This window comes from Paramisgurnus dabryanus, chromosome 10 (assembly GCF_030506205.2).
Source record: "Paramisgurnus dabryanus chromosome 10, PD_genome_1.1, whole genome shotgun sequence".
In the NCBI taxonomy this organism is placed as follows: Eukaryota; Metazoa; Chordata; class Actinopteri; order Cypriniformes; family Cobitidae; genus Paramisgurnus; species Paramisgurnus dabryanus.
In genome coordinates, this window is record NC_133346.1 from 17957219 (window position 1) to 17975505 (window position 18287).

An 18287-nucleotide genomic window follows, 5' to 3' on the forward strand; every position below is an offset into this window, starting at 1 on the left:
TCAACTATTACAGTCATTCAAATAACTGAGGAAAGCAGAATCCCCTCTTTAGGGGAAAACGCATGTTTTACCTAAAGATACACTGAGTGTCTAGTGGAAGGTAAAATACATTTGTATAATTTAGTGTGCAGGTGAATAATTCATAAAATGAGAACATTGGTGTGCTCATGTAGTCCTGGATCTAAACATCAGTGAGATCTGCACCTGGAGAAGGCTGTCCTTTAGTATTTTTATTCAACTCAATAGCAATTCTTGGCTACTTTTTGAATGGTGATTTATGGAAAAATACGCTTCTTAACCCCTGTGTGGTGCAGTTACATCATCTCCCATGAGGGCCAGTGCTAACCAGATAAACCCCTCACTCCACGCTGGTTATTATGTACTGTAGTATTGAGCAATCATATTGTAACAGTTGCAAACAGAGAAGAACTGATGACGTTGTATGGGAAATAACACACAACACATATCATAGCAATGCATGCCAATTTTTTGAGGTGGTTATTTGTATGAATTCGCTTTAAATTCGTTAGGGTTAGTTTTTATTAATTTGGTAAGTGTCGCGGTCATTAACATAAACCTCATCAGGAACACTTTTTTAAGCAAATGTTTTCTCTTAATGTACATGACGAATTGTTATTGGCAAAGAAAGAGTTAATAGAATATAGAAACTCACTTTTTTTAACAACTATCCCTTTAATGCAAAATGAAACCAGAAGGATGCGATAATAGCCGTACGTTGCATTCTACACAGTCTCAAGGAGGTTTGTGATATAGTCACATACATTTTTGATTCTTTTTTTCGTGATATTATCACAAATTTCCTTGTTTTTTGGTGATCGTATAACGCATTTCTGTTTTTGTGTGATTATCACGTATTGGTTACTCAACTGCTTTTTCCTATTTTCAAACCATTGTCGCTTCAGTTTAGGGTTAGATTTTGGTTTATACTATTTTTTCTGATTTATTATTTTATATGTCGCCTGGCGTTGGCGTTAGAGTTGGGTTTGGGTAAGGATGTCATTTTATGTAAATCTAACCCTAAACCAAAGCGACAATGGTAAGAGAATATGGTGGAGACGTAGAGGCGATATAATAGACAGATGATGTGTTTTTTAATATTATTATTTGTCCTGAGAAGAAAGCCCTGCATTTCTTATTAAGTGATGTCATCGTTAACAATAATTTGACAGCTAATTCAGGTCTGAAAGTGGCTGCACTATAGAGATATGGCACTGTCCGACCACCTCCATCACAGCGCGCCCTGCAGTTTCTATCCTAAGTCCTGAGGAGTCAGTTATAAACCCCTGGGTGCAGAAGTAAATGGCTGTATTCTCTCATCCGTGCTGAAACAAATTATGAAAACTCCACAGACAGGAATATCATAGAGTCACTCGGGAAATAACTTGTTTAATTTGGGTTTCTGGCAATCGTAGTTGGAAGCAATAGTCAATCTGTAAAAGTGGTTATCTGACATACATGTAGCTGCTCGAATCTTCTTGATTACTTGGTGCAGTTACAGTAGATTGGGTAGGTAAAAGAGTGTGTTGAATAAGCGACCATACTCCAGCACATCAAATCTGTCATTATTTCTGTCTATCATTAAAAGTTTTAAATTGTATTTTTAAATTGCGCTTTCCACATGATAGAGACAAAAATTGCTCTTCTGGGGCTTATTAATGAAGCGTGCATACGCACAAAACGGGTCTGGAAATGTGCGTACACCAGTTCCCACGCAAAAGTTGTGATCTATAAAAACCAAACTTTGGTAGAATGGGCTTGCAGGGTATGGATCTGAGGATGATTCATGTATGCACACTTTTATAAGTCTTACAAATTTTTGGTGTATGCCATTTTTGGCTTTGGTGCGTACATAGACTTTTAGTATGGATCCTACGCAGAGTTTTATAAATGAGGTCAGCCAGAGCTAAAGTTTGGATATGATTAGATGGAGTATTGATAAATTGTGAATAACATGACTGAACTCTGTCTGTTTTCGTACACTGTAAAATGTTGGTTCAATTAAAAAATAAGTTACTTGGTTGTCTTAAAATGTACAGTTAATTCAACTTGTCTTTCACGATGTTCGTTATGTCCAATTGATGTGTAGTTTTCGGTTGTGAGTTTCACATTTTCAAATTCAAATATTAGTTGACACAACATTTTTACACAACTTGTTTCTAGTTAACTAATATTTTTAAGTAAATGCATTCCCTGCCAGCCTTTAAAAAAGGTTTTAGAAAGTTTCCTGCCAGCATTTTTTTGTGATTTTCACAAAAATTTCACAAAATGCCTTCAATGAAAATGTTCTTCTATAAATATATAAACATACAAATATATCAAATGAAAGAAAAGACCCTCTGCTTTCAAACAAACAAAACAGAACATTTATCCTATCTTCATTTGTTCTCTTTTTATAACCTCTCAAATATGGGTATGTTCTGCAAAAATACAAAATTTTGAGCAAAAAGCTGAAATAATTGCATTTTTGGAAAGGAATTTTGTTAGAGATCAGATTCAGAATGATGATCCAAACATAGACAGAGTTTAAAATGTTTAAAATTAGTTTTTGCTTCAGTTTTTTATTAATTTGTTAAGTGTCGCGGAGATTACAGATTAACATAAAACCTCATCAGGAACACTTTTTTTAAGCAAATGTTTTTGAGTAATGTAGTGGATAATTTGTTGTTGTGGTTTGCACTTCATGGCCACCGTAGATAATAGCCAAATTACAGATTACCGTAAAAACTCGTCAGGAAAACGTCATTGGCAGGGAAATGTTTTCTCTTAAGTGACGAGATAACTCGTCAATGGCGGTGAAAGCATTATCACTAAATTTTGAAACAACCGGGTAACTTACTTTTTTAGGTTGAAGCAACAAATCGTTTTTCCCTGGCAATAAAAATAATTGTCCTTTATGAATCCGGACAACCATGGAACTTTTTGAAATGTAAATGCTACCTCACCTGTTGTATTTAGAGTTGTTTTTATTTAAATTATGTTTATTAATTGTTACCATTTGATTGTCAAGTTTGTGTGTTCAGTGTTGAGTTTCAATGAGGCAGGTACTGGACAAATGGTTTGGTCTGTCTTATGTAGATACAGTATGAGTCTTAAGTCGCACTAGTATCTTTGAAACAATAGCCAACAATACATATGGGTCAAAATTATCACATTTCTTAATACCAAAAATCATTAGGATATTTAGTTAAGCTCATGATTCATTAAGATATATTAAAAATTTCATATCGTAAATATATCAAACCTTTTTTTTTCAAATATGACCAAAGAGTTTAAATATTTTCATATTTAAAACTTACCTCTTCTGGAGTTACATCGTATACCTGCTATTTAAAGTTACCAAGGGGACTATTTTCGGGTGCTGCGTAATATCATTGCACCTGCTGCAGCCATGTTACGGCAGCAAAGTCCTTGATTATTACCCCAGAATGAGAGTATAGTTCCTAGCCATATTGGTCCGGAAAATCACAACTGAATTTTCCGTTGGTCTTCGTGAACGATGTAACTACAGAAGAGTCAAGTTTTAAATAGGAACAATATATCGAAACTCTTTGTTTCTTTTTAAGCCCGATGCTACTGGTCTAATCAGATTCAATGGATTATGCTAAGCTATGCTAAAAGTGGTACCGCCAGACCAGGAGATCAGCTGAATGGATTCCAAAATGGTAAAAATCGATTGTTTAACTCTAGGGGATCTGGAAAATGATACTATTTAAAAAAGTGGAGTGTCCCTTTAAGTTAGCTTAACAATTGTTGAAACAACCAAAAGGCTTACATGCTCTGTAAAAAAAGGGTTCAAAATGGTCCCTAGCTGTCACTGGGTCAGTACCCTTTCAAAAAGTACACATTTGCACCTAAAGAGTTCACATCGGTACCTACATATCAGGACCATTTTACTGCCCTAGTGACAGCTTGGGACCACTTTTGACCATTTCTTTTGGACAGTGTGTGGTTGCCTTGTTTTAAACCTTTAGGCATTAAAACAATGAAATATTAAGTCACACAAAAAATACAAGATAAAATATAAATCCTGTGTTAAACTTAGTTTACATGTTGAAATTACACATTCAAAATGAAAAAAAAAATGATAATGGCTTTATAAAACATCTCTTTCCCAAAATTGACATACTTTTAATGTTCCATATACAGCCCTACAGCACACACCCCAACCAAACGTATAAAGATCGACTGTTCAAACTCCAACGTGCAATAACCCTGAATGTTTACAAACAAGTACTAAAAGCAATGCATGTCTTCTGAGATTGCTTGAATAATCCAGACTGCTGTTAAATAGGGCACTGCAACTGTTCTTATTTATCTGTGGAGCTTTGCTTGAGGTTTTTCTTTTTGCGTTTTCATTTCAAGCAGCACATCACACGTCTGAAGTCAGTGTTTTATAATGAGCAAGTTTCTTTATTCAGTGATGTTAATGTGGATCCCACAGGCCTGCTTTTCTTTTGATTCTTTTCTTTTTGTTTGATTGCGTTCTGAAACGCTGCCTTCTGAACCATAAAACAACCTTAAAACTTTGCATTCCTTGCGGGAAAACTATTCGAAAGAATCAATCAAGCAAACCACTCTGCATTTTTCTTTTTATGTAAACGTCCTCATTATGGTTTAACTGCAAGGGCACTGCAGTTGTTGGTTTTAAAAATGAGGCGGTGGTTGTTACATTTATTTCAGTCATTTATGACTGTTTCTTAATTTATAGAGCGTATCTACCCCGAAACATGTTAGCATATAAGGTCTTTAGAAAATGACCTTTGAAAAAGTATCATATCACTCTCAGAAAAAGTACACTGTAAAAAATTGCAGCATTTTTGTCAAATCAACATATTATTTTTATGTTACTTTAACTTAAAAATTTTTAACTTGAATTTATAAGTCCTGTCAACTTTTTTAAGCCAAAACTTAAAATAGTAGTTGCCATTGGTCGGGTAAAGAAACAGTCCATCCTCACCGGTTGAGCTTATTTTACTCTGTTAGACAATTAAGCTGCGAATCACCTTCGTATATAGTTGTCTTTGTATTAAGCTAGAATAGGAGTATAAAAATTATATAGGCATTGAAAAAATATATACTTTTTATATTCCTATTACACAGGTCCAACCGAAATTGCATACAGTACAATGCATCGCATTCTTAATAAGCATCTTTATCTTGTTTCCCAGTAAAAATATCCAAACAACTTTAAAAAAAGATAAATTCAACAGATTCACTACTGCGGCGGAAATTCATTTAGAAATATGAGCCGCTTACAGAGAATCTATCTTGAATATTAAGCGACAAAGAACTGAAAAAGTTGCCACAAGACAAAGTAGGCCTACACTTATATTCAGAGTTAATTTTCTGAGTAAAGTCTTGATATCTTATGCAGTTCCTGTTTGAAAAGTAGATTTATCTTGTTTTAAGCACATGTTGATGCTTTCACTGTAAAACAAGGCAAAGATATTCATTGCAAATGTGAAATTTTGCAGTGTAGGTGTAGATCATGACCTGGATGAACGGATGGCCCACAGAAAATGAACAATGTGGAGTAGTATACAGTTCATAAGAATATTAATGATCATTTCATTTTTTCACAGGACAGTGAGCAGAAATGTTCTCCCTCCAGCAGTTTTGAATGTGCTGATGAGGTAAGCCACATTTCAACTGATGTCTACTAAAAATAAAGAGTCAATGTACATTTGTACAGTATGTCCCCATCATATGTCTCAGTATTGCAGAAAATAGTAATCTCGGTAACACTTAAAAATCATCTTACTCTAAAAAAGTATAACCTCACTGTACAAAATGATGTCAAGTCAACATATATTTTACATTACTTTAATTTAACAAATAACTTATCAACTTATCACAAGTCAAAACTTAAAATAGTAGGTTGAATTGACTTGCAAAACCAAGTTGTTTTAACTTCTTTTTACAATGCACAATATTATATTATTAGAAGTAATTTTTAAAATGTATTGTAATTGATGTTATGATTTGTATTAGATAATGTCTAATAAATATATTTAAAAAGCTCAGATAATGAAATTGACCAAATGTGTATTATATGAAGAGTTTGGTTCCAAAACGCAATAAATCCATTTTGACTAATTTGGTTAAAAATGTGTTCCCTGTCGAGAACGTTCTCTCGACATTGCGTCAGTTAGCTGACGCTATGGGGATTGATCCTTCAATCACGATAACCCTGAAGCCTTATTGCACAACGCCAGTGCAGTTGAAACTCGCGCTGGCCAATGACGCTCAAGACGGCAAAAGAGGGCGTGGCCTTCTCACTATAATAGCAGCCGTCCTGAGCGAATATCTTCAGTATTTTCTCCTTCACGAGCAAGTTTTACCCTGCAACGAAGACATCTGTTGAGTACGCGGATAAGACGGACGTCCCTCTTAGCGATCCAGATGTCGCGAATGTGCTCACGGTGCGGAGGTCCTATCGACCCGCCCGATTCGCACAAACTGTGTATAGTATGTCTGGGGCTTCTCCACGCAGAGACGGCGTTGGTTGGGTCGGAGTGCCCTCATTGTGATGAGCTCACAATGAGGGTGCTCAGGACTCGGCTCAACATCGCTCTCGAAAGCTCCTCGCTGCAGCCTCCCACTGCCGCCAAGGTGCCGCTGGTGGGGGCTCAGCCACCGACGGAGAGCGAGCGCGTGCCGGAACGCCGCGCTTCCCCTCCCCGTCGCTCTCCGGTTCAGTTCGTCGCCGAGAGCCTGCGTCCTGAACCGGGAGCTGCCGAGTCTGTCTCCTTTGGGGTCCCCGCAGAGGAGGATGAGATGTCACTGACGGCGTCTGACGGAGATTGGGACCAATCTCCGCCTGCCGCGTCGGAGGCTGACGCCCACCCCCCCTCCTTTCACGAAGAGCTGGTGCGCATTCTCTCTAAGGCCGTGCAGGATTTAGAGATCGAGTGGAGTTCCCCGCAAGAACCCCAAAGGAGCAAGCTCGATTCGTGGTACTTTGACTCGGGCCGCCGCGCCGCCGCTCCGAGGAAAAGTGCCCCTTTCCTCCCAGACCTGCACGATGAGGTCACCAAAGCGTGGGCGACCCCCCAGGGCGTCCGCGCTCGCGCCGGCGGGTCTGAGCTGTTTTCTAAAGTGGACGGGGCGGAGGCTCGTGGATACCTGCATATCCCCCCCGTCGAGGAAGCCGTGGCGGCCCATCTCTGCCCGTCGTCCTCCTCCTTGGGTGGTGAGGCTTCACTACCCTCTAAGGCGTGCCGCATGACGGCGCACCTGGCTGATAAAGCCTACGCCGCGTCAGGGGAGGCTCTGTCGTCGCTACACACCATGGCGGTCCTCCAGATTTTCCAGGCGCGGGCTCTAAAGGCGCTGGACGAGGGCAGCACGGACCTGAGTACCTTCAGGGATCTGAGGGCGGCAACGGACTTCGCGCTGAAAGCCACCAAAAAGTCGGCGCAGGCTATCGGACGCAGCATGGGCTTCATGGTGGTGATGCAGCGCCAGCTGTGGTTAAATCTCACAGATCTCAAGGAGGCCGACAGGAAGACGCTGCTTAACGCTCCCGTTTCCCCATCTGGCCTGTTTGGTGACGCCGTGGGTACCATCACGGAGCGATTCTCGGAGGCGGTGAAGAGTTCTAAAGCCATGAGTCACTTTCTTCCTCGCCGCCCTATGTCTCATGCGCCGGCGGGACCGCCGCCGCCGAGACACCGCTCCGAGTCTGCGCCACGCCGGCCGGCAGCGCAACCCCCCGCGGCGACGCCCCCGACAGTGAGACCTGAACCGGTGGTGCGTCACAAGAGCCCCTGGCACGAATCCACCAGGAAGCGTCGCAAGAAACCGGGTCCAGGGGGACCGCAGTCCGGAGCAAAGCCGCGTTCCTGACGTGAGTGGTGTGAGAGAGAGAACGCCGAGCGGCGAGCCCGCCGCCAAGAGAACGAAAGTCTCGTCAAGTGTCCCCCTGGCTGTTGCGGGCGACGCAGAGACTGTCTCTTTAAATGTTTTTGTGTTGAATGCAATAAAAAATTTTACTTTTTCACAAAAAGAGCGTTTTCCTCCTTATCTGGTTTCGGGTCGCTCGCCCCAGGGCAGCTCCCACCCTCATATAGACACGCACAGCGCACCCTCCCTGCTTTCGAACCCCCCCGCGACGCGCGGGTCGCAGAGAAAGCGGGGACGGGAAGGGTTAATGCACGGTCTCAGCGAGCCGCACAAAAGCCCGTTGTCTATCGCGGCGTCAGCCGCCCCCCGGCCGTCCTCTCTTGTGCCCGTAACACACACGCTGCACAGAGCGGAGAGGTCTTCATTAGTCCCGCTGGGTCACTCGCCCCCGAGCAGCGATCCGACGAGCAACGCGCAGCCCCCCAGAACCGAGCTACCCGTCACGCACGAGACGCTCGGCGGCAACGAGCGGTCAGGTCATCCTGTCATTCAACCGCTATCACTGCGCTTAGATGCATGGCGTGCCATTCCCAACATATCGGAATGGATGCTGAACATTATTCAGAAAGGATATTCTCTACAGTTTCGACGCAGACCTCCCCGTTTCAACGGCGTGATAGCGTCAACGGTCCGGGCTCAGGACGAGTCGATTTTGTATCAGGAAATCTGCAATCTCCTCGCCAAACAAGCGATAGAGTCAGTTCCGATGCAAGAGAGAGAGAGCGGTTTTTACAGCCGGTACTTTGTCGTCCCGAAAAAAGACGGCGGTCTCAGACCGATCTTGGATTTGAGACAAATCAACAAAGCATTACACAAACGTGCTTTCAAAATGACTACACTGAAACAGATCCTCGCCCACATTCGGCCCGGGGACTGGTTTATTTCAGTGGACCTAAAGGATGCTTATTTTCACATTCAGATCGCCCCGCACCACAGGCGCTTTCTGAGATTTGCATTCAAGGATGCTGCATACCAGTTCACGGTCCTCCCGTTCGGTCTGGCGCTCGCCCCGCGCACATTCACGAAATGTATAGACGCGGCGCTGTCCCCGCTGAGAGCGAGCGGCATTCGCATCCTGAATTATTTGGACGATTGGCTGATTTTAGCACAATCCAGAGAGGTGCTCATCAGCCACAGGGACGCAGTACTTTCGCATTTAGACAGCCTCGGTCTACGTGTGAATTTGCAGAAGAGCGCTCTATCTCCAACGCAGGAGATCGCGTTTCTAGGCGTGCGTCTCGACTCAGTCTCAATGAAGGCTTTCTTATCAGAGGAGCGCAAACGGGATCTGACGTCTGCTCTGAATGTATTCAGCCACGGAGGCACTGTGCCACTGAAACGGTTTCAGAGACTTTTAGGCTTGATGGCGGCAGCCTCACCGGTTTGCCCACTCGGTCTGCTGTATATGCGCCCGTTGCAGCTATGGTTACGATCCAGAGTGCCCAACAGGGCGTGGATATCGGGACGAGCGCGCATTACAGTTACGAACGGATGTATGCGAGCGCTGAGACCCTGGTTCGATCCCAACCTGTTCAGCGGGGGTGCCCCACTCGGGCTGGTTACGAGACGGAAAGTAGTCACAACGGACGCGTCGTTAACGGGCTGGGGAGCCCTGTGCGATGGCGTCCCGGCTTCGGGCTCCTGGCCGGAGTCGGAGCGGTTATGGCATATAAACCGTCTAGAGCTCAAAGCCGTCTTTTTAGCACTGCAGAGCTTTGCGACGCTGATCGGGGGCCATCATGTTCTTGTCCGGACGGACAACACTACGGTGGTTTCATACATAAATCGCCAGGGAGGAGTGCGCTCCAGGCCGCTGTTCAGACAGGCAGAAGCGATACTGTTGTGGGCGGATCGTCATCTCCTTTCAATAAAAGCGACGCATGTACCGGGCAGCATGAACTGCGGAGCGGATATGCTGTCGAGGAACGGCATTCCCCAAGGGGAATGGAGATTGAACCCCCTATCTATCGAGCTGATCTGGAGTCAGTTCGGGAAAGCAGAAGTGGATCTGTTTGCGTCCGAGGAAAACACACACTGCCCGCTGTTCTTCTCGTTGACGAGCTCTCCTCTGGGCGGAGAAGCGCTGTCGTTGCCGTGGCCGAGAGCCAGCAAATATGCGTTTCCCCCCATAAAACTGCTGCCGTCAGTTTTACACAAGATCAGAGAGGAAAAAGCAACAGTGACACTGATCGCCCCGTACTGGCCGAACCAGCCGTGGTTTCCCGAGCTGTTGGAACTGTCAACGGCTCCCCCGTGGCCGATCCCGTTGAGACGAGACCTGCTCTCTCAGGCGAACGGATCGATCTGGCACCCCAGCCCCGAGAAGTGGAAACTTCACGCGTGGAAGGTGTGTGGGAACCGCTGACAGACGCGGCGCTGCCGCAGAGTGTGCTCGATACGCTGATGCAGTCGCGTGCCCCCGCTACAAGACGGTTATATGCCCTTAAGTGGTCGGTATTCGCTGCGTGGTGCAAAGAAAAAGAGTTTGACCCGGTGAACTGCTCCGTGTCAGCTATTCTATCCTTTCTACAGCACAGAATGGATACGGGAAGCATGCCCTCCACCCTTAAAGTGTATGTTGCTGCTATCGCAGCTTTTCATGCTAATATTGGGGGGCGCTCGGTGGGCAAACACGAGCTCATAACGAAGTTTTTACGGGGTGCACGGCGCCTCAGACCTTCTCGCCCTCCCACCGTACCGTCTTGGGACCTGGCCTTGGTCCTGAAAGCACTAACTCTTCCTCCGTTTGAGCCTATTCTAACGGTAGGTTTGAAGGAGCTTTCTCTAAAAACTGTGCTTCTGCTGGCTTAATAGGAGCGCATAGGAGATCTGCATGCTCTCTCTGTGAACGCTGAATGCTTACAATTTGGACCAGGAGACTGTAATGTCACGTTGAAACCCAAAGCGGGTTATGTGCCTAAATCGCTATCCACGCCATTTAGAGCGCAGGTTATTTCTATCCCCGCCTTCTCCTCGGACGACGCGGCGACTACTAACGCGATCGTCCAGAGGGAGCTTTGCCCGGTAAGAGCGCTAAAAGCTTATATTGATCGCTCAGTTTGTTTTGGAGGCAGCACCAAAGGACGCCCAGTTTCCAAGCAAAGACTTTCGCACTGGGTGGTTGATGCTATTTCACTGGCATACTCTAGCCAAGGAGTGCGATGCCCTTTGAATATTAGAGCCCATTCTACGAGAGCTATTGCATCGTCATGGGCTTGGTATAAAGGCGCATCTATTCAGGATTTATGCTTGGCTGCTGGCTGGTCGTCTCAGAACACCTTTGCTAGGTTTTATAATCTGGATGTCTCCTCATTGGCCTCCCGAGTGCTTTCGGTAAACACGCCCTCCACCTCCAGTGCCTGACATACCTGATGGTTTCTATCAGGTCGTGTGTAAGGGGCGGCGCTACTGCGACGCCAACTTGAGAATACCTTAGCGCCGGACGCTGCTCGCTCGCTGAGTATTCGGTTTATTCACTACGAGAATACCACCATGTATTGGTTTTTGCGGATTATCACTTGCATTCCGGACGCCGGAAATCACCCGCTCGCTGGATGCTGAGTCATATGAATATTGCATGTGGATTATTTTCTACAAACTTCAACGCCGGACCTCGTCCGCCGTTTGGGGATGTCAACAGGTGACTGCAAGAGTGCTGTGTTCACCGCCGCTAGTCCAATGATCTAAACACTTCTACAACTTGTGCGCCGGACGCCGTCCGCTCGCTAGGTATGTTGTTAATTCTTTAGCGTTTACTTCTTACCCGCTTAATGTGGTGTTACACTAGTACGCTACTGGCCCTGTGTTGGTTTTTGGCTGGTGATTAGTACGATGTGCCGCTATCGGCTGGTCATTGAGATTGTTGCATGCTGTTTGCTTCGTTATGCTTGGCCTATCTTGCCGTATGCACGGCGCGGTTCTATACAATCTCCCATAGCGTCAGCTAACTGACGCAATGTCGAGAGAACGTTCTCGACAGGGAACGTCTCGGTTACTATCGTAACCTCGGTTCCCTGAGAGAACGTGAACGAGACATTGCGTTAGCTGCCGTGCTCACGGCTTCGTAGGCTGTACGCTCGTTCAGTCGTTTTACTGAAGATATTCGCTCAGGACGGCTGCTATTATAGTGAGAAGGCCACGCCCTCTTTTGCCGTCTTGAGCGTCATTGGCCAGCGCGAGTTTCAACTGCACTGGCGTTGTGCAATAAGGCTTCAGGGTTATCGTGATTGAAGGATCAATCCCCATAGCGTCAGCTAACTGACGCAATGTCTCGTTCACGTTCTCTCAGGGAACCGAGGTTACGATAGTAACCGAGACGTTTTCTATAACAAGAAAGTGAAAAGATGAAAACCACTATTTCTGTAACAAACTTTCACATAGCATCTTTACGTTAAAATAACATAAAAATTCAAATCCATAATTAGATTTTTAAAGATTTATTATAAAACTGAAAAAAAAAATTCTGCAAAATGCAATAAATCCATGACGACAAGTGTTTTTTTTTTCAAAATGCTATGAATCTATTGAATCAGTATATAAATGTGCATTCATCTTTCCAATGTTATATTCATTTTGTTGACTAGTGCTATACACTGATAAATAAACATTAATGGCATTAACTAAAACACTTACTTTGTCATATTAGGAATAATGTCATTGCTGTTGTCATCCTTGAGACTTCGTCGCTTAATTTTTTTGACAGCGATCAGCTGTAAAATGTTTTGGTCCTGCTCGATTTTCATTGACTTTGTGTAAAATAATGTAAAGTTTTTTATAAGATCCCCTGGAGTCAATGTGTTAGCATGACAGAAGCTTGAAGCTGTCATGTGGGAACAAGCAACAGCCGGCATTTTTCCTTCGCCTGAGGGCCTCTCACGTAAATTACGTTTATTCCCCACCACAGAAAACCACCACAGGTTTATCAATGCCATTAAAATAACTATTCTGTTTTTGTTTGTTTGTTGATCACAAAGTAGATTCCGTGTGTATTCAAAGCGCCGCCATTGTTGTTTACCGTGCGTGGAATGGTGCGCTGTGATTGGTTACGCACATTTATTGCATTTTGAAGAGAAGAAGGAATGCCGTTTGGAAAAAAAGGGAGAAAAGTTCACAGAATGACATGGCAGATATCGAATTGTGCGTAAAATGAAGATTTTACTTTTTAATAACGAACGATTACAATTCTGATTTTGGCGCTAACATTTTTATTTATGCCGTTTATTGTGTTTTGAAACTCTTTATATGTTCATCAAACATTTATGCTTCAAATCCGCGCTTTAGGCCATTTAGAAATATCAGTTTGTTGGCATAAACCGCTAAACGCCAAGCCGATTTCTCAGCAAGTCCTCAACGTAAAGTACACGGAAGATTAATGTAGGGGATGAGTTGTTTCAACCCATAGTTGGATAACAACAACCCAACATAGGATTATTTATAATCTAATGGTTGGGTTTGTCCATATGTACAAACTGGAGTGCACATTCCAGTTGCGTCTCGTCTAGGACAACTCGGAGGTATCGTACACCGGAAGTGCACATTAAATAGCACAAGCTTAGTTAGATGGTGTCTACTTCAAAATGCTAAATATACATTAGCACAAAATATTTTTAGAACAGTAGCGCTGTGTGGCGCTAAGCTGCGCGTCCGGTGTGCGACCCCCTTAACAGGAATGATGTACTGCATACAAGTATACAATACTTTAAAATATTATTTTTGTTTCTCCAGAATGTGCTGAACCCCAATATGGAGGGATCCATCGACTCAATAGGGTCACACCAGACAGACAACAACAGAGCCAGACATTCAGCGGTGACTTCAATCAGCGTTTCTGTCAGCACACTGACGTTGGCCTGTGCGCTGGTCAATCAGCTTCTGTAAACACAGCTTGACTCTACAACTACAGGAACAATCTGATGGATCTTCTGACCTCAATCAAAGAACTTCTCCAAACTGACATTTATCTCTTTCTCTAAGTGTGTGTGTGTATGTACGTGCGTATCACACGCCATCTTTAAGAAAAAACAACAACATCTTTACAAGGAGTCTTGAAAGACCACTACCCCATCAGAGAGAGAGAGCGAGAGAGATGGAGGAAGCCACCATTAGATTTGAAAGTGATGTGGATGTTGTGAAGCTGACGGCAAAATGCTGAGCTGTGAACTTTTACAAACTCTGTGGATTTCTTTTGTGAGGACGACAACACAGCCATCAGTTGAATAGGAGCCAGGGGATCATTTGACTGCTTTATGTGACCCATAAATGAACTTTCTATGTATATTTAGAGTAACCATTACCCCCCCCCCCCCCCCAAAAAAAAACAACAACAATTGTCACTATTCACCAATGCCCACTGCCTTGATCATACGAAAACATGACATTTAAATGCTTCTTTAGTTAAAGAAAAATATTAATGGATTCTTGATCCACGTGTGCCGTTTTAATTTCTATAAATCAATAACAGATTGGACACTGGACAGACCTGATTGGAGCGCACCGCCCTGTGTACAATGTGTAAATGATGTTTGTAAGTTTATCAGAGAAAACATTGAGCTTTTTTGTCTGTCATATCTCGAAAAAAGCCGAGCATGTGGAAAGCAGGAGACCTGTGGAACTGCAAAAAAAGGAAAGCCATGTGAAACGGATCACCGTGGAGAGCCGTCAGTGCCAATGCTGTTCATCTTAGGCAGTTATTATGTGTAATCATTTCTTTCTTGCCAAAAGACTTGGATTATATTCAAAGAAAAGTGCTCCAGGGAGAGCCGAACAACAAATCTATTTGCAGAAAGGGTCAATTGTCGATGTATTTTATAGTGCAATCTATCGTGTGGCCTTACTTTTTTGTCTTTGCTCTGTTCCACTCTCTTGTGCGATGGTTACAGACCATACCACTTGCAGATTATCGCCAAAACCGTTGGAGATGATTTGAGGTGTTCGTAAATAGCAGCTCCTATAACTCAAAAACATCTTGGTTTATGTGTGATGCTTTAAAATAAGGCGAGACCAAATCTCAAGAATGTGTCGGAAATATTTGTTTCAATCTGAATAAATACATCATAGTAATGTCCACACGAGTCGTGACGTCAGCAGCATCTTTTTTGTACAAATATGTTTGTTTTATTCAACGCAGTTTTGGGTCAAAAAGGGACAAACACAACCATTAGGTTGTAATTTAACCTATGTTTAGATGTTAGGTCAAATTTAAACATTTTCTGGGTTAATTTACCATAATGGCTGGGTTTGCCCCTTTATTGTTAGCAATTTTTGGAGTGCAACCAAAAAAGCTGGAGGCACAGCTGATTGGTTTGCATGTTTAATACATTTGCATATACGCATAGTGCATAAGCTTTATCCAAAGCAACTTACAGTGCTTTCAGTATATATGTTTAATCTGTATGTGTGTTCCCTGTTTAGTGATAACAATGGTATCAGGTTTATCATTTGCAGATCAGGCGGGTAACGGCCCTACAATCACGATATGGCTTCGGGGCAATGGTGTACTGAAAATACACAGCAATTTATGCAGTGTTTGTAATTTTATTTCTTTCAGATGGTTTCACTAAAGCGGCTGGAGGTGCTGTGTAGCTTGTCAAAAATAGTAAGATGTTGTGTAGACACATGCTGTGGGCAAAATCGTTGCCTGTTTTCTATATAATGCTGTATGTGGCACTCACTTTATTGGAAACGGTGGATGACTCCTCGTTTAAACTGTGTGAAATTGTGAGAATTAAGTCCTAAAGTACTTATACATTTTTGATTACATTATCAGGTATTTGTTTGCGCTAAAATGAAATATTTATTTAAAGTGCACCTATTTCATAAGCTTAAAAACAACATTATTTTGTGTATTTTGTATAATACAATGTGTGTTAGCGTGGTTTATGGTTTAAAAAAAACACATTATTTTCCACATAGCGTTCATTTTTGTAGCTCCAGATTACACTTTCTTCCTGAAACGCATGGATTTCGTACAAAACTCATCGATTTGAAAAGCCAGCGATTGGCCAGCTAATCTGTACGTTGTGATTGGCCTGAATACCTCTGACGTCAGCTGGAAATGTGACGCCCCTTACCCTGTTTGAAAGATTCGGTCACAATGCAATGCTAACAGGAGTTAACTTACAGGCTGTGAGTCAAAGTGGGAGGAGTTTTGATAATGTCGGCCTTCTATACATCACCAATTCCAGGAAGTAAATTGTTGCCTACAATCCGTGTGTTTGTTGTAGTCCAAGAAAAGAGATTTACACTGTAGGCGATAACTTGCGTCATCATTTACTGCGGGGTTTTTACCTTTTGCATATCGTTAACATGAACTAATACACACAAACAACTCAAAGAAAATAAAAAAGTGAAATAAATAGCCACTTTTATTTTGCTAAAAATAACATTATTTTGTGCGTTTTGTGTAATAAAATGTGTTTGTGTGGTTTATGGTTAAAAAAAAACTTTTCTTACAAAGCTCACCGTTCTGAAAATCACGCTCCGATTGGCCAGCTATCCAAGGGGTATTGTGATGGTCCGAATACCTCAAGAGAGTGACAGAAATGTGGCATTCCTTACTAAAGGTAGACCGATTAATTGGTTTAGCCGATTAATCTGCACCGATAGTGTATTTCTGAAAAGTACAAGACAACACATATATAATTTATGTAATTTGAATTTTACCAATGGGAGTATTTCACAGAAGTATTTTCCTCAATACTTATAATTTATATATTTTTTTATTTAGCACATTTTCATGATTCAGTACTGTTGTTTTATGACTTTTGTAGTACATTTCAGCTGTTTTACTTTGAGTGTTATGTTTGTTTGTTTTAATCCAGTTTTCATTTTAAAAACTATCGGTCAATTATTATTATTATTCTTTAGTTATTGGGCCATTTTTGCCTTTATTGATAGACAGTAGTTTGAGAGACGACGGAAAAAGTAGAGGTTGGAGAGAGTGGTATGGGATCGCCAAAGGACCTCAAGCCGGGATTCGAACTCGGGTCGCCGGAGCTCGGCACTATCGGTCAATTAAACGGTTATTGGCAAGCAGGGACCACCCCCCTGTTATCGGTATCTGTAAAATCCACTATCGGTCGACTTCTACTTTTTACCATATTTGGAAATATATTTTTTTAACCTTACAAGCCCGAATCTGATCCAAAAAATACATATGACCAAGCTGATCGATCAACTTTGCCAGCGCGGCTTGAGCAGAACTTAAAAGATTGGTAAGGTTAGGAAGCTAAAACAAAACTATGCAAATCTGATAGTAGAAACGGCAAACAACAAGCCCTATCTGCACTGCTCAAAACTTGCGTTTGAATCGTTAACAATCTTTAAATCAATCTTTAAATTTGAAAACATAGACCACTTACAGGCGGTGATCAATAGCGAATTATGATAATGTGTATCAAGTCCACGTCAACAGGCTGAGGAAGAAACTGTTGCGTACAATCCTTGCCTTCATTGTAGTAAAAAAAAAAGAGATTTCAGTTGGAGACGATAACTTGCATCATTGTATACTTTGGAATTTGTAACTTTGCAGATCATTAACATGTACTAACACAAACTTACACACCAAACGAAATCATGAATCTGAAAATAGGTGCTCCTTAAATCTATTACTAATAGGGATGCACCGATATATCAGCCTACAATCAGTATAGGCAGATAAAAGCATGTTTTCCATTATCATTTATCAGCCGATTGTTTAAAAACAGACGATGATCAGGGCAGATTATATCTTGGGAATCAAAAGGGGTGGAAAAACGGATCAGAACTCATTTTAAATTGGAAGACAATGACAACAGAATTGAAGTTTGTACGCTCTGCACTTTCACAACATAATGCTATTGATATCGGCATTTCATATCAGTGCATCCCTAATCCCTAAATGTTACTTCTCACACTCCAGAAACTATGCAACACTGTTTCAAAAAAAAAAAAAAAAAAACATTTGATCGATGGATTTTATCCACAGTAATTCAGTGCTAAAACAACCTCACTCTACTGTTTTAAGACCACAAACACCTGTGATAAGCGTCTCTGCCCGCCAGATAAAAGCTCAAGGTTTAATGATAATCCTTTACAGCTTTTACATATGGATGAAATCAACACACAAACACACGGTATGTTGTCGCTGCAAGATGTTAGCTGTCACAGTGCCTGCCAGCTGTAGCTGATCTGCCGCATCTGTTATTTCACGATGCGTCTGCTTATCGGCTGCTACAGCTTCATAGATTTGTTTTTCTATAAGATCATTGATGCAACATGCTTATTTGTCATTTTGCAAACACTTTTTTTCCTGAAGTGAATCAGAAACATATTCCACAGTAAATGGATGTTATGTCTTTGCCAAAGCAACTGCCAATGCATGA

The 18287-nt window shown here is 42.4% G+C and overlaps 1 protein-coding gene across 1 annotated transcript in view; it reads left to right on the forward strand.

Annotated features, from left to right (window-relative positions):
- Positions 1-14228, forward strand: part of gfra2b (GDNF family receptor alpha 2b) — a 71571-nt gene extending 57343 nt beyond the window's left edge. The window contains exons 8-9 of the mRNA XM_065290493.2: positions 5604-5654; positions 13651-14228. Of these exons, the coding sequence (XP_065146565.1) occupies positions 5604-5654; positions 13651-13803 (204 nt within the window). The 3' untranslated portion in view covers positions 13804-14228. The remainder of the gene's footprint in view (positions 1-5603; positions 5655-13650) is intronic.
- Positions 14229-18287: the final 4059 nt, after the last annotated feature.